This window comes from Chinchilla lanigera, unplaced genomic scaffold (genome assembly GCF_000276665.1).
Source record: "Chinchilla lanigera isolate Chin_1 unplaced genomic scaffold, ChiLan1.0 scaffold00029, whole genome shotgun sequence".
In the NCBI taxonomy this organism is placed as follows: domain Eukaryota; kingdom Metazoa; phylum Chordata; class Mammalia; order Rodentia; family Chinchillidae; genus Chinchilla; species Chinchilla lanigera.
In genome coordinates, this window is record NW_004955430.1 from 5770166 (window position 1) to 5787955 (window position 17790).

A 17790-nucleotide genomic window follows, 5' to 3' on the forward strand; every position below is an offset into this window, starting at 1 on the left:
TGGAAAAACAAGTCATACTTTATTGGGAGGAAAGAAGAAAAACTGAAAAACCCCACGTACAACGGTTTTATTTACGTGCTTTTACTTGGCTGCTGGGAACATTTCTAACAAATGGTTGGTTCTCAAATACACTGCGCAGGATGTCTTGTCACCCCTGACAGTCTATGAGTTACTACAAAGAGTAACGATTCCAGCTCAAGGCTACCAGAAACCGATTGTCAAATAAGATTTTCTGAGACTGCCTATAGGGACCTGCTACAACAAAAGTCGATTTTGGCTTGTGGGGGATTACAGTGTGAAAGAAAAACAAATGTCAAAATAAATCCCCAAGGAAAGAAAGCACTTCTGTACTAACCCCCAGCCCTACTCATCAACAATCCACGTCCTCTGCAGACTCACAAATACTTGAGTATTTCTCTTTGTCTGAAACCAGGAACAAAGTCTGGAAATGTTGGAGGAGGCTCAGTTTTCTTTTCAACGTTGTGATGAGATTTATCTACAACTTAACAGCGCTTTCCAACTTCTACGCATCAAGGTTGAAAATTGCAAGACAAACAAAATCTCTCACGGTGTTAAAAAGTATGACGTTAAATTGTGATGAAAATTGGAACAAATGTGGATTTGCTTTTCAACCTGTGCTAGGATGACCTTTCTCATCTTTCCATGTGTTGAAAAAGATAGCTGAAAGGGGACCTCCCTAAATCACCTCACGCCATGCCTACCAAACAGCCATGAAAAACTAGGAACTCAATAAATGCGTTTTGACAATGATGAATCACTGAACTCTGCTGGTCAGGTTTCCACTAATAGCGGTACTTAGGTAAGTGTACCATAACACGGGAGCATACATCACAGTTAGAGTAACAGTTTGAAGCTCGGGGAATTGAAGGAGAAAGAACTGAACTTAGTGACTTGGAAAGATGAACATATAGATACAAGGCTTAAAAACTGCTGCTTAAGATAGATGTGACCCTCACAAAGAAACAACTTCCTAAACCTTGGAAACTTCATGATCAACTATGTGTTTTGCTGAAAGCTATCTATTTTGAGGTTTACATTGTTGGTTATCCTTCTCGTGTTAGCAGATTCCAACTCTAATTGGAAGAGTGAAGTAAAGGAAATCCTCCCGTAAAAAAATACAAATTCATAGGGTTGCACAAATTGAAACATAAAATCACTTCTAGTTTTGTTAATCTAATTTTTAAATCTTTACTAAAAGGACAAGAATAAATGGGAATATGCATTTGCTTTTTAAACTGATCACACTCAGGCTTCACTGCTGGCAGAGAAGAAACTTTACAGTTCCCTAGGAGCCTATAATTTGGAAACGGAAGCACATAAGAACAGACTTTAGTTTTCAGGCAATAAATTGAAGAGAATTCTGCAGACATACAACAGACAAGGAGCATAAAATATTGGCTTGTGCCTTTCTTAGCATGTTAGTTCATTAACTTAATAAGCTGCATAGGGAAAAATGTAGCCAAAATCTACAAAGATGTCCACTGGGATTTCAAATGGACATCTTTGCTCAGTAAGAAATAGCTGGAGATGGAAAAGGATGCACCCTATCCTGGTAACAACAATTTAGTGTGAATCTCTGGAAAGATACCTTGTTGAACAATTTCCATACGAGCTCCTATGGGGCACACACAGAGGCCCAAAGTCCCAAGGCCAGGCATAAATATGCTTTATAATTTGTGTCCCGGGGAGCGGCTCTACAGAATTACACAAGAAAAGCATGATCTTTCACATCGACCTTTCACACACAATTCAACATTAACTTGAAAAATGCTTTAACTTGCCTCCTTATTGCTCAAAATATTTTAATGCTTTATTGGAAACTTTCATTTACTGGGATGTGCTCTATATCTGTATTGCTTCCAGTGAAAATAGCTGTTGCAAAGGGTTTGCTGGGTGATTACTTCCAGTGGTTAACTGTCTTCTGTGGCAAAACTCTCTTTCCCTGTCTCTCTGGGAAAAGGGTCTAGTAACTGAGCTCCAAACAGGTCTTTCACAAGCCTTATTTTGTTTACGGCATAAAAGAGGAAGAGATTATAATCCCTATTTGCATATGAAAAAAGGATAAGGAGATCTCGGCCTTACTCAAGGCCGTAAAGTAACTAATAGGCACTAGGATTTGAGCACTGAACAGGTCAACTTCATGTCTCTTTATCCTTTCCTTCTTGGTCTCTTTGCTAATGTTAAAAAAGACTAAAGAAATTAAATCAAGAACACGCTCTCCACCTAGATTGTGGGTGACCTCTGACAATAATTCAAGGTATTTTCAGACAAAATGGGGACTCGGGGCAAAATCCAATTCTCACTGCTCTGTAGTGGGTTAAGGTGAGCTAACTGGGGTGCACTCACACCACTGAACCTAACGGGATCTGAGTTCCAGGCTGTGCAATAGACCACGTCCCGTTTAAAGAAGTCTGAACCAGCCTTCTCAAATACTCAGAATAATTCACACAGTATTATGTAACTTGCGCAATTAGAAGGTCTCACCATACCAGTCCCACCTTTACAGCAACGTTCAATCAGAGCTTCCAGGCCCATACTTAGATGAGGCAAGCGTTCTTGAGTTTCCTACTGTTCCCCATCACTCTAAATTACATTCTCACACTAAGGCCAACCACAGCTGAAATTCTTCACTATGCTTATGTTGTTTTTCTTACAACAGAGGACTATTTTTCAAATCCTATCTCTTTTGATAGACTGAATGATGAGTCGCAATTCTTCTCTCCTCTTTGCATCTGCCTGTTTATAACGTTCTCTACCCCTGTGGAACGAATTGCCCAGTCCCTGACTGAGCATGTGCATTGCTTTGGTCAATTAATTGGGATGGAAACCATAGCGTCAGTTCAAGACTAGACCTAATGACACCTTGCACATTTCTGTTTATTCTCCCCTGCCTTTACTGCTGTCATTAGAAGAGTTTTTCTGGGTTGCTGATGGCTCTTCAGGCTAAGTAGCAAAGTGATCAGCCAAACCCACCCTTCAGCAGCCAAGCCAATCAGTCAGTTTACAAACATGAGTGAAAAAACTGTTAACACTTTAAAGCCACTAAATTTGGGGGTGATTTTTTCACAGCATTGTCATACCAGTTGGTAACTGATGCATCTCTACCAAAAGTAAAAAATGAAAGGCAGGCTGAAGGAAATATATATCATCATCTTTTCAACATGCAAATCTTTCACTTATATGAATAACCTCCACCCTAACGGCCCTTGAGTTTGCAGTTCCTGCCAAATCAATATGAACTTGAGAAGTAAAGACAGTCATGTTGTGAAATGTTTTGTACCATGACTACCTATCTAGGTTTGACTGAAGCAGCCTAGGTTTTGCCTATATACATCATGTCCTTCTTTAAATAATAAACAGTTTATCACTAAAATTTGTCTCTAATGTTTAGACCAACTAGTTGAATCTCTCTGAGTTCTCCTTTCAAGGCTCATTCTATAGCTATCATTGTTGTAGGCAATATGCTCCCTGATGGCTTTCTGGACGTAATACCTATTTAGTTGGTTGAAATCAAGAGGCCAGGGTATCCAATCATTACCAAATACTAGTGTGGGTTCAATGCCCAGTATAAAACAAAATAAAACAAAAGAGAAACCAAGCAAAAACATCACTGTAGGATAAATCAAATTTAGCAGGTGCCAAGCTTACAACCACCAACCAACCAACCAAACAACCAACCAGTCAGACCATATCTGACACTTAAAGGGCTTAAAAGTCTCATTTACAAACAGAAAGTTCTTAAACAACATATTAAAAAGTCAAATGCTCCAGAAAGTCCTATTTTCAGAAGGCAATTACTGCATCTGAGCATATCTGCTTAGCAATCCAGGCAAGTGGGAGGTTCACTCTCTATTAACCTTAACCAGAGACATTTTCATCAAAATTAATTGTGATTACTTTTTATTGCATTTCAAGTGTTATCCTTTATTTGGGGTGGTCAGGAATGCAACTCAGCAATTCCAGACCAGGCTATCTTTTATGAATAGGTCTGTGAGGTGGTTATCAAGGCCCCTTAGGAAAATACTGCTTCACAAGAGTTTATGGGTCAAAAACAAGATATTAATTTCTATAACTAGAAGTGTCCTTCCAAAGAATAAATTTCTATAGATAGAAAAGACAGAAACTTCGATACTTAATGTACATCCGAGTACAACTGTATAAATGCTCTAAACATGCAACTCTTTTTAAAAATGCTTCTTTCACCCTTTTCTTGTTATTATAACAACAGTTAATCATTAACATTCTGAGCAGAGCGTGTGCCAAGTACAATTCTAAATTCTTTATATGCACTAACATTTCGGCCCTTACAACAGCTCTGGAGTAGCTGCCATTAGCTTTCCTGTTTTACAAACGAGGAAAGTGAGGCGTAAGGAAGTTAAGGAACCTTCCCAAGAAACAGGAAACTCCGAAGCCTGGAATGAAACAGAAGCATTCTTGTTCCAGTCACTTCAAGAAAGCAAATGACGCTTACTTCACGGAAAACTACCACCATAGTCACTCTGCTCTGTGCTGGGACTGTACTTTTCTTTCCCGACCTCTGTCCTCTTTCTGCTAGTTCTCTTACCTAGAGGGCCTTCACCAGCACTCATCTCTCTCTCAACTCAAATGCATTCAATTTAAATGGAGTCAGCTCAGAGCCTATTGCTTCCATGAAGACACTCTGCCATCTCAGTTTGCCTGCCTTCCTAATTTTTCAGACCTCTTAGTACCTAAACATAGGCAGGTAAAGGTTTAAGTTCCCGGACTTTCACTTACTAGCTAAGTAATGTCGCACAAGTTATTTTATCTCTCAGAGCCTCCCTCACCATGTAACAGATGAAATCACAACTGTTTATCCACCCCACGTGATGGCTGCAGTGGACCTCCGTGTTTTTATCTGTCCTGTACCCCTCCAGATAACAGAATTTCTTTCATTCTTGTGGGATATCTCCTGTGCTCACTCTTATCCCATGGGATTTGGGTGAGGCTGAATCTTTCTACTTGGGCTCCAAGTGATGACAGGGCCTGACCCTGGCCTGGATAATCTTCATATTCAACATCTGTAGAACTATTAGCCAGAGTCACTCTCCTCCCCCTGGATTGACAGCATTCCTAGAAAGTGGGCTGGCCATCACTTGCGGAGCGTCCTGTGAATTCAAGCAACACCGAGCAAAGCGTCAGTGTCCAGCATATTGAAACAGTCCGTGAATAGTACTGACCACTCTTGCTATTTCTCAGCATTTATTTCTTGGAGTCAGGACCCTTTACTAGGACGTCATGTCATAACTTTTCTGAGACTGTAGTTCACTACATGTAAAACCACCAAGCTTGTTAAGGAATTTTAAAAAACATATGCCTGGGGAAAAAAACTAAAATGTTCTGCAAATTTTAGTTGTTATTATCTCAGTCTTTAGGTTTCTATCTAAATCTCTGGGACACATGGGGAAACTGAGACCCAACATCCTGGAACACGACTTGCAAGAGCACTTTGGAAGCTGTGGCCTTAACCATGCTGTGGTCCGTGTGAAAGCATGCAGAACTCAGCAGAGGACCTGATCCTAGCATTGTGCCGTTCCATGAAAACTCCAAAGCGAGCACCAACGCAGAGCAGGCTGGAGTGACAGCATTACGGTATTTCCAGGACACAGCGAAAAAAGGAACTAATATTGGCTAAGTAGCCCCTCTCTGCCTTGTTCTGTGCTATACATTTTCTTACACTTTCTTCCTCTGGAATAATTTCTTATTTCTCTGGTGGTCAATTAAAAAGATGAACTATAAGGACATACTGAAATTATCTAACTTCTTCTATCTTCAAGGAAGAAGCCCAATATATAAATGGAGAAAGACAATAATTAATAAGCAAAATTTATCACCAACTGCAGCCAAGTTGAAATGAATCTCTGTTGAAAGGCATACTGGAATAAATAAACTTCAAAGGAAATGCCCTGTTTTCACTTGAATGTTTTATTAAGCATATGGGAAGAATCCCTTTGCCAAAAATAGGAACGGTTAATGAGGAAAGACTGGTGTTTTCAGTCAGTTGGTTGGTTTCTGAGATAGGAATGTCACTGAGAGATAACTGTATTTACAAAGAAGGCAGAATAATGATCTGTCTCAGAACCTTCGAGCTTTGAGTGAAGTAAAGCAAGTTTTGTGAACTTCCTGAGTGTACAAAATTAATGTGTTTAATTAGGAAGGATGAAGAAGGTAAACCCGGTCTCACCTGTAAATGCTGTGAATTGTCAGCCAAGTTGTCTTCTCGCCTGCGGACTTCTTCCAGTAACTGGGCATTCTTTTTCTTTTCCAGCTGCTGATTGTGCTTGAGGTTGGCCACCTTCTTATTCTGATCCTTCATGTGCCTGAGAAAAGCCAACACAGCTCCGTTACATTCAACCACTGGGCAAGCATATGTTGTCACAGTGGATTCAGGAAGGACTAAACACGGAATATCTTAATTAGGAGAAAAGCTGGGAGCTCAGAATATTCCATTTTTCAAGCACAAATAGGTACTGAGCACCCATTGAATGTCAGGATGGCCCTGAGGCTTCAGTGGTGAATGAGGTAGGTAAAGTCTACATTCTCATGGAGCTGAGAGTCCAGTGAGCAAGGCAGACAAGTACTGCACCAAAAAGACACAACTTCAGTTTCCTAATGTTGGAGAAATAGACAGCACGACATGAGAGATGATGATGCGCATATGTGGACAGGTGACAGGGTGGGAGGAGATGACTTCAGACACTTTGGCCAGAGACAGCCCCCCTCAGGAGTCAGACTGTGACTGAGACTCAAAGAAGTCAATCAGGAGAAACACCAGCGGAGGAGCTTCCCAGCAGAGAGAACAGGGCACACAACCCTGAACGCAGGGAAGCAGCTGGCTAGTCAAAGGAACAAGGGCCACAGGGAAGGGAGCTCAGGGTAGGAAGGCAAGTGGGGTAAAAGACAGGACTGAATAAGGTAGGTGGGCCCTGTGGTACATTTATTTTCTTCTAACTGGCTGCTATTCTAAGTACTATTATTCTTTTAGCTCACGTTCTTATTCTGAAATCCTAACCCGTTACTTTGACTTTAAAATAACAATCACAAAACTCCAATCAAATACACTGTCAATGCTTACCTCAAACAAAATAACACTTTGGCTAATCATACTGTTAAACAAAGCCCTGGCGTTTGGAATAAAAGTTCTTAATGAATCTATAGGATGTCAAAGTGGAAAATCATAAAGTGATCAAGTGAGCAAAAGTCTAAGAATAAAAGATGGATTAAAATTGAAAAAAAAAAAAAAAACCAGCAGTTACAGCTTGATGTGAACTATTTCATGAGAGGCATTTAGCAAAACATTCCACGGATTTAGGCAACCATGTCCACAGCAGCTGTTATAAATCTAATCCGACACGTGTGGAGGCAGGAGGGCAGCACAGGGGCTCAGAAGCACAATCATCGGGGGTCCTTTCTAATTTCTTTACCTCCTCTCCCCGGCACTGCCATTTCAGTCACTGTGACTAAGCCCTGACTCCCAAGACAAGTACTGTGTATTAAGAGTCACTGCTCTTCTGTACCTATAAACAAGATGAGAACTAGGTGACACGTAGCAAATGTGTCAAATTGAACCCGAAAGCAAACAAAACCAGCTCTCTGAATGACAGTCTTATTTCTAGTCCTCCTGAAATTATGAGCTCTCTTTTTCCCTCCCATCTCAAGAAAATGGAGCTCAAGAGAATTATTTACTAAGCAATCTTCTTTTAGTAATCATGCTAATAAAAGAAATTCTGAACACTTGGGCCCCTTGGGAATATTTATCCCACCAACAGCAATGGCAATTGAAGTATTCTTGGTAGACTAGGACGATACAGGCGAAATTAAATAATCATCTCTTTAGTCCTGATTGCTACCACCAATTTCTATCTATTCCATACTTTTACTCAGTACAATAACATACACATACGAAACCACCAACTCAAGTCTATATGCAAATCTAGTTTCAGAAGATGAGCTTCAGCTTACTCGGAAGAATTTAACAATGACCTCTTGTTTCCTGATTGAACAAATTTGATATTTTTAAAGCTCATATTAACCAGGGCAAACACATTTTCCAGTTACTTAGAAATGAGGTCACTGCCCAGAATAAAGGATCTGATGGAGAGGTCAGCATGACTAGTGAGATAGATTAATCAGAGTATTCTGTACAGAAGTACATTCTATTATTTTTTATTACTTTAAATCATAACATTAAATAGAACCAACTGTTAAACACTATCCCTTTCAAGCACCAGTGACAAATAGATTATTATTACGAGCATCACTTGTATAAAGAATTTCAACAAAGCTCTCAGAGCAGTCTTAATACACAGACCTTACTTTCAGGTATATGCAAGGTTTTATCAATCCAAAAGGAAAAACTAAATTCCAAGTTCATGTGTCCCTTAAATCTTCCCGAGTTAAAAATAAGTGGCTCAGAAAAGTAGGAGATTGGTGTCTGACACATCATGCAGGGCTTTCTTCGACATTTTTCAATCACTCCTTCGAATGCTGTCTTATAAGGATACCAGCAATTGAAAAGGAAAAATGGGGGTCGCGTGGTACTGCTGAGGATGTGGGCCAGTCAGATTGGAGGACCAGGTGACAAGCATGATCACTGTGCATACATGACCATCAACAGCTGCATCCCCAGTATGCGCTTCAATTGTCTCTATGAAGTGGACCCATGACTTGCAAATACGTTTCTAGTAGTCTGACCCTCTCTTCTGTAAGAGCTTCCTGGGAAACAAAAACAGGAAAAGAACTGCTTTGCCCAGGAAGGAAGGAGAAAAGGAGTGGCATGGGTTAAAGGCGGGACAGATGAGCACAGCATCAGCTACTAAGCAACCACTCTGTCCGGTGCCCCTCAGAGGAGCCCTCAGGTTCCTCTGAAGCGCAGGTTGAAAAGGCAGTTTACAAAGGAAGCAGGCAGAGAGGTCATGAAATTTAAAACTGCTAGATCCCGTGGTGGACAAAAGGCCTCCCATTCCCAGTTCAGTGATGCTCAGTGAAAAATAAATGGCCACAGTCCTACTAACAGGTCCAGCATTTCCAACAATAAAAGCTGGATGTGAACTATCAGACTCCGTATCCTCCTCCACCTGCAGAAGCAAACCCACACTGACTAAATGAGCATGCTGAACTCGGAACATCTCTCACTCGTCCCTCCGCCCTGCCACGCAGGGACAGTAGGGGTGCACACCGCGACGCCTGTTCCTACATTGCCCCAGAAGAAAGTTTGCTTTGTACTTCTCCAGATTCTCCCCGCTAGGCAACTTGGGCAGCCTCAAGCCGCCACCAGAGATTTACCTGCTTCGTGTTCAGAATAAAAGTTCTTTCGTGGGATATTTTCTCCAAGCAAATACCATTAAAATATATCCAACATGCACATTAAAACTAAAAGCAATGATGAGGGAGAGGTAGTTGAAAAACATATTGGTGAAGTCAGTTTTCAATATCTTACTTAAGGGGCTGGAGGTTTAGCTCAGCGGCACAGCGCCTGCCCGGCAAGTGCAAGGTCATGAGTTCAATCCCCGCTACCGGGGGAGCGGGGGAAACTTACTTAAATTGCAATGTTTCATAAGGGAGTTTTGTAAAGTAAGTCATGGCACTTTTCAAAATTCAGGCACCATCAAGGAATTAAAAAATTCCAACCGATATCAAGGTCATCAATAACTATTGTATTCAGAAAATATGTCAGAGATAACAGGTTGCTGTTATCTTACTAGAAGAGCCTGCCAAATTAAAATTAGAAAATGTTCTCTAACTTGCTGGGGAGAACACCGCAGGCTTTGAGACTTCGAGAATTACCTAGCTGGGAGTGCAAGACAGGAGACGCCCATGCTCCTCCTAGGGTATGTGGCTTTTTGGATGCAAAGGAGAAAATAAAAATTTATTTTAAAATATCAGCAGAAATTGGATGCAAGTTTTTACCTATCTGCTCTTGAAAACTTTAAACAACTGATAATTTTCATTTTTGGAAAGGATTCAGGAATCCAGCTCTTATATGTGGTCAGCAGAAATATAATTCACAGAAGCATTTTTAGAAATCAACTTGGCAGGATCCACTAAAATGCACACACCTTTCCCCCCAATCAAATTCTTCTAGAAAAGAAGCCTACAAAAATGCTTGCACACATGCAGAAGATATATGCAAAAATGTTTTCATTAGAATGACACAAGCGAAAATTTGAAAACTACCTGTTTGTCCATTAGAATGAAACTGATTGAAGAAATTAAGTACATTCATAATATGGAATCACATAGCTACAAATATTAAGGCCAGATGAAGACACCTTCAAGGCATATTGTTAATTGAAAAAGAAAGCAGGTACCAGAATACATAAAGCCTTGTTTTGTTCATGTGAAAACATGAAAGCCTCTTCGGATGATATATACATATATGCATGTAAATAGAAACGTCTAGAAACTCCACACCAGTCTATAAATGATGTGTACCACTGGGGTTGGGAAAGAAGGGAACATCAGTTTTTATGCACCCTGTGTGTGTTTGCGTGTGTACACATGTCTGTATAGGTGGGGTACAAGTACACAAAAGAAAATATGCCAATACTAAGGACATAAGTGAAGGAATTTTGACCAATAAAAATATGGAGCTTTGTCATCACTCAGGTTCATGTCCTTTCTCCCTGCTCAGAAAGAATCATTATCCCAACTTTTATTTACACAGATTTGTCTTGTCAATTATTGAACTTCACGTACATGGTGTCATACAACACGTACTTCCTTGGGACTGGCTTCCCTCCCTCAGCATTAAGTTTCTGGAATGTGTGCACACTGCTCTATCGGTCCAGCCCTTCTTAGTGCTGAATAATACGTCACTATATGAACACAGTATAGTCTGATTAGTTATTCCCTTGTGAATGGACATTTGGGTTCTTTCCCCTTTTTACTACTATGAATGAAGTTGCAATAAATGTTTTTAGAGCAGAACCTTTGTGGACATAGTTTTTGTGCCCTTGTTGAGAAAAAAGTTCTTTGGAGGGATATTTTCTCCAAGGAAATACCATTAAAATATATCCAATATGCACATAAAAATAAAAGCAATTATGAGGGAGGGATAGCTGGAAATCATATTGGTAAAGTCAGTTTTCAATAGCTGACATAAACTGCATAAATGACTCAATGTGTTTAGCTGGGAGTATAAAGTAATACAACCTCCATGGAAGACTATTTCTAGACCATACGAATCTTCCAGTGCAGCTGCAGTACAGCGGCTGATAACACACTTTAGAGCCAGATTGCCTGGCCCCCATGAGTTCATCATTTTCTCGCTGTGTGACCCATGGGTAGGTTCCTTAACCTCTCTGTGCCTCAGCTTATAAAAGGGGCATAGGGCTTGGGATTTAGTTCAGCGGTAGAGCCCTTGTCTAGCATGTGTGAAACCCTAGGTTCGATCCCAACACCACCAAAACTAAATAAACAAATTAAAGATTAAAAATCCTATGTAACTTATAGGGTTATTGTGGAGGATTGATGAATGAGGCAGTACAGGTGAATGCTTACCTTCTGTCTCACTCTCAGCTTACAGTAAGAATGTCACTGTGTCTTGTGCAATATGGTGCATGTATATTTAGTGTCTCACGTTTGACACCAGAACAGCAAGTATTCCAAAGATCTTCAACAATGGACTCGGAGTGCATTATCAAATGCTGTGTGGTACACCCAGCTTCCCTCATGCTTTCCTTAAAGATGAGTCACGCTGCTGGTGGGTGACCCTCATGGCAGTGGTGCAGGAAGCTCCAGGCCAGGACAGTGAGTGAGCTGAGACTCGGAGTGATTGCACAAGGACAGGGCCACACACACGACAGGGGCTCACAGTGCATGCTACTTGCAGAGTTTCTGACGATAAAAGCTTAAACTTTTCACCACCGAGATGATCTCATTTTGAAGCTTGTAAATACCATTGCGTACTTCAGCATAACTATAAATTTTAGAACACTATCATAAATATTCTAAAAATATTTTAAAGCAATTACAAATGTGCTAAATGTCATGAACATGATCTCTCCTTCCTGAAGGAGGAAAGGTCTGTCTTGCAATGGCTAGTTGAATCCCACTCTCTTGCCAGCAAAGAATCACAGGCCAGGCCAGCCTCAGAGGCCTCAGAGGTTGGGCCCGATCTCCTGCACTTTGCATCTTGTATCAGCCTCGCAAGAGTAACTCTATGGCCACTAGGTTGATGACAGTCCACTGCCTCGATCCATGTCCAAACCCACTGACAAGATGTCCGAGCTCATCTTTCCTGCTCTCTGAATGGATCTCCCTCCTCACTTTATTGCTCCTCCTTCCCTCCCTCTAGCATTTGCTCCCCAGAGATGAGTACCAGCACCCTGCAGACAAGAACCAGAGACAAGACCTCCATCAGGTAAACTACCTGGGGCCAACACACCTTCAAAGTCATCGTTTTCCACTTAGTAGGCCACAGAACATACCAAGAACCTGATAACACAGCTTTAAAGAAAGTTTAAACCAGGCAGGGTGCCCCACACCTGTAATCCCAGCACTTAAGTAGGCTAAGGCAGGAGGATCACAGATTTGAGTTCCCCTGGACAATTTAGTGAAACCCTGCCTCAAAAAACAGAAACAAAAACAAAAACAGCAGGAGACGTTGCTCAGTGGTAGAATACCCCTAGGTTTCATGACCAGTTTCTCTCTCTCTCTCCCTCTCTCTCCCTCTCTCTCCCTCTCTCTCTCTCTCTCACTCACACACACACACACGAGGGAAAGTGTACAGGGGAGGGAGGGTTCAGTTCTGCAAATTTAATAAAATTTTCTGGAAGCAAAGAACACTTCAGTTTCCCAGCTTCTAGTATCAGATCCTACCAGAACACGCCTCTTTGAAGGAGATGCTCCTATCAGCTCAGTCTCCCCTCAACTTCATGAAAGGGTTGGAATCATTTGAGACCACCAGGGTGCAGAGGCAGTATAAGTGGCCAAGACCAAAAATGCTGATGCCAAATTGAAAGCATCCTCACGACAGTGGCATTCCTTACAAAGTCTGCGACCCTAGCCAAGTTCTTCCACTGGAAGATGGGATATTAAATGATTCCATAAACCCACAGCTCTTAAGGTTACCTTACACAGAGTAAGTGCTTTAGAAATGTCAGCCCCAAACTCCAGTGTCCCCTGTGTCCCCAACCTTCCTCTGTGGAGCACATATCACTTCCTGGTACCTCACCCCTGGCCTTCCCACCCAAGCCGGGAAGACCTAAGGAGGAGACTCAGCAGGTTATATTGCAGATGGTCACAAAGAGTCAGAGAAGAATTTGTTTTCCTTGCAGACGGTTCACTCTGGGAGAGGCTGTCACGGGCAGACTTTCTTCTAATGTTCTCCTTCACGCTGACTCTGGAGGACTCCCTACCGCAAAGAATGCCGGAATGCGCCCTCAAATACGAATGGACCTAGTGATGAAGGGGTAAGTACGAAGGAGATGGTGGGGCCTGGTCGGGCGGACCCAAGGGCTGGAAAGCAGAGTCAGGGCGACCGCGGATGCCCCGGCCTCCTCCTCTATGAGCACAGCAGGACTGGTGCACTCACAGAACACTGAGAGGGAAAAGGTCAGCCTGGTTTTCACCCTCTGCAGGGATCTCGTGTACCTAATAACAAGATGCTCTTTCCGGTAAGGAGACCATACATAGTTCTAAGGGTCACAGGATTAACTGACAAGCCTGCTTCTGACTTACTCTACCACATAATTTTCTTATCACTCGGCCCGTTTTGTAGGTCTGGTGACCCAGTGAACACAGGCTGGTTCTACACAGCACGCCCACCACAGACTAGACTACACGCTCAGGCTTCTCAGCCTAGAAGTCAAGCGTGGGTAGTAGATTCACCCCAGGAGGGCCCAGAGCCATCCCCTGCCATCTTTCCCTGCCCGGCAAGTGTGTCCACCTCAGTGCGATGTGGCCTCACATATCCCCTGTGCCTCCATCCCCAGCTCAAAGTCAGCTGAGCAGAACAGACAGGGAAACGGTGGGCCGACCCTGCTCTTCACCAGCTCCGCTGCCGCGACAGACCGTCGTCACTCCCTGACGGCCACGGCCCTCTTCTCTTCAGTCTCTCTGATCCACGCTGGACTCCCATTTAACGTGCACTCCACCCAAAAGCAAGACCAAGTGTTTGGTAACAAGTTAGACCATGTGCTTGGTGGCATGTAGTAATACTCCCACAGCCTTCCAATTCCGCACAATTAAAATTACACGCCCACAGACCTCAGAACTCTCATCCCACACCGTTCTCCCTTTAGCCTGAGAATTCAGTCTTGTTTCAGTGTCTACTTCCCACCAAAGATCATAGGCAAAAATGGGGTCTGGGACCCCTCTTCTGCCAGACCTCCGTGGCCAACTTTCCTCCTTCGGGTCTCAACTGATGTTTCACCTCCTCAGAGAGGTATTTTCTGGGCACCAAATCCAAGGGTGTCCCTCCCCTCACTGAAAAGCCTTCCTGACTGTATCCAGTACACTTGCTTCACAGCACTCAGTGCAATTTATAACCACACATGTATCTACTGTGAGTTGCTTATGGGTTGTTCCCTCACCAGACAGGCATTGCAGCCAGGACAGATTCCTATTGCGGGAGCATTTCCCAGAGTGAAGCAGTGACGCTTAATCACATCCTCCCTGGCCCGAGCTACCATAATCTCCAGGTTGGGCCAGGGTTCTGGCTCTCAGTGGGCCGTGGAATCCGTTCTCCACGAGGCAATGGAAAGAACACAAATAAGATCCTATCTCCTTCCAACTCAAAACTTCACACTGGATTTCTACCACCCATGAAATGCCCACGGTCCATGCCATGACTTCTGCTAGGGCTAAGCCCTGTCTCCCCAGTGTTATCTCATCCGACTTCCCTGGCCCCCACCCGACACTGGTCCTCCATTTGCACCCTGTACACAGGTCCCACTGTCCTCAGGTCCTCTGCCAAAGTGGTTTCTTTTCCTAGAAACTCTTGTCTTACCTGTACTGCCGCCCCCTATCACAGATAACTCATATACACACTCCCACCCCCCAATAGGAAGGAGATGTACCCCAGCCAAGCCTTTCCCGTCTATGAAGAAAGCAGGGTCCTGCTGCCATGAACTCCCCCATTACATTGTGCCTCCTTGTCACTAACCCATCGCACTCCTAGCCTCTCATGCCTGCCTTGTTATACCCTAAGCACCCTCGCTCCATGCTCACCCTGTCTCAGGGCCCAGCCTGGTGCCTAGGCCACAGCCACTGACACACTTCTGCTGGATTGAATCGAATTCTGAAAGTAAAAGGATGACACAGGCCCCCTTTTGTTTTCTACGTGCTGCATGCAAACACTTAAAATTATGTCAGAATATGTATCTCGGGATTTACAGGAACTAAGATTGTTCTCTTAAATTGTTTGCAAAAACAGCACTTTCTATAAGGGAGAATTTAATCTCAGTAACGAATACCAATGTATTATAAAAAATGACACCTAGTCAAAAATAAGCCTGGACTTACTAAGAGCACAAATGGAAATTATCTGTTGCTAACGCAAAAAACTCTGGAGTGTTCATTCTTATATCGTTCATTTTTAAGATTAAAATGGGATACCCAGTGGCTTTCTGATTTAATTTGTATGTAATAGATGGTAAAAATCTCTAAGCAGTTCACAGAAAACTGTGAAGTTATGCTGCAGAGAAAGGCATTGCAAAGTCTCGAATAGCAGTCAGCACTTTCCATAAAGGGCCCGGCAAAGAATACCTTAAACATTGTGGTCTAGACACCCTCTATCAGAAAGACTCCCCTTGCATCTACTATGTCTTACAGGGCTAAAGCAGCCCCAGACAATAGGAACACAAATGGGAGACCGTGTTTCAGTACAACTTTATTGAGGAGAACAGGCAGAAGGGCTGGATTTGGCCTGAGGGTTGGAGTTTGAAGGCCTACAAGACATAGCAGCAATCATCATTGCAGCAAATGTTCCTGCCATTCACTCAGACATGTGACTTGGTGTATTCTAGACACATTACAAATACTAGTTCATTGATCTCACCGTGATCCTGTAATGTAGGACCTATTTGTTTATTCCATTGATAGATGACGGAACTGCCTAAAATTGCAGACTGAGTTTCAGAACCAAGATTCAGTCTAGCTCCAGATATTTTTCCAACTCCTTAAACTTCGTGCTATGCCAAGCAACTGTGATGAAGACTACAGAACTCCTTCCTTTCACTATCCCACTTTCTTTTCTCACAAGCAGCCCTAGAATGGTCCACAGAGAAGAAATGGGAAAAATCAGGATCTAGTCTGTGTTCTGTGGTCCAGCCGCTTCAAGGTTCAATACTCCTAACCTGACAGGATGCCCCTGGGCAGCAATTCGGTTGGCTGTTAGAGAAGGAGACGTGGGTGAAGTAATAATCCAAGAATGTGAACTCTCCATCAAGGGGGATTATGGGAGATTCAGGACATGAGGGAGAGCTTCACAGTGCCACATCACGGTGACAATGACAGCTAAGGAAATGAAGCACCCGTCCTGAAGTAGGACCCAAAACCACGATTGTCCTATTCATTTCTGTTCTCCAAGCCCAAGAACCTCAATGTACCTGCCTTTTAAACAAATTACCAAGCTTTATGAAAGAATCTATTCTCATAAGCAAAAATGTTTACTGAACTCCACAACCTGGATGGTGACTATCATAATGTTTGGTTCTTCTTCCTATACAAACAAATTAAGTCAGAGATGAGGAGGAGATGACTGGAGACTCTGTGCAGAAAAAAGTAGAAGCTCAACAAAAAGGGAAAATCAGAGGAAGAACAATACAGGTATCACCTAACAGATACAAAGATAGAACTTCTGGAACTGTGTGGCAAACTCAAGACAGGGAAAAATCTCAGACTAAAAAGGCGACCCTGTTCCTAGTTCATATCTTCTCTTTGCACATCATTTGCTTCTTTTCAAATACAAAAAAAGGATCTGAGCACTTTAAAAATAAAACATTTGTTATAATCGCCACAATCCCATGGAGTATTGTATCCTTCTAAAAACCTATGGCTGCCCTGCTAGACAGAGGCACATTAGGGCTAATTTGGTAGAATGTCAGCTATATTTACAGTTTGGGGTAATATAAAAACATATGGAAACTGTGAAAATTGACCCCCGGGAGGCTAATGTTGGAGGAAACCAACATTCCACAGTCTGGCCAGAGGCTGGGGGCGATTTGCCCAGAAAACATATAGCTAGAGCAACCTATGAGCGCAAGGGGCACTTCGTGGTTGCTAGACCTATTTTTATTGCATCCAATCTGGAACTGGGCTGTAGCCACTTAGACATAAAACAAAGGAAAGGTGTAAGAAGATGAAAATCTCACGTGATAATTTTCCAAAGAAGAGTACAGAAGTGTGTTGGAGTTCATAGTATTTGCTATCAAAAATCAATTTTAAAATAATGTCAAATAATAAAAACTCCCTGTTTTCAGATGTTAGATTATGTACCAGGTACAGGGCTAAGCACTGTGAAAGTATAATCTCAGTTAAATAAAATGGTATTCTTACATTAAGGGCATCTTATTCCCATTTTGCAGATGAGGAAATAGAGGCTTAGAAAGGGATTTGCCAGACATCATATATTAATAAGCAGGGAATGCAGAATTTTTTTTTTAGTACTGGGGGTTGAAAGTAGGACCTTCACACTGAGCCACATCCCCAGCTCTTTTTGTTTGTTTTTGTTTTTCTCCGGTACTGGGAACCGAACTCACGACCTTGCGCTTGCCAGGCAGGCGCTTTTGCCGCTGAGCTAAATCC

General features: G+C 42.5%; 1 protein-coding gene across 10 annotated transcripts in view; it reads right to left on the reverse strand.

Moving 5' to 3' along the window:
• Positions 1-17790, reverse strand: part of Erc2 (ELKS/RAB6-interacting/CAST family member 2) — a 963719-nt gene that overhangs the window by 424975 nt on the left and 520954 nt on the right. For all 10 annotated transcript variants that reach the window (XR_001234567.1, XM_005387388.2, XM_013515688.1 and 7 more), the window contains one exon: positions 6224-6359. Coding sequence is in view for 9 of the 10 variants with exons in the window: in XM_005387388.2 (XP_005387445.1) it covers positions 6224-6359 (136 nt within the window). In the remaining variant the exon portion in view is untranslated. The remainder of the gene's footprint in view (positions 1-6223; positions 6360-17790) is intronic.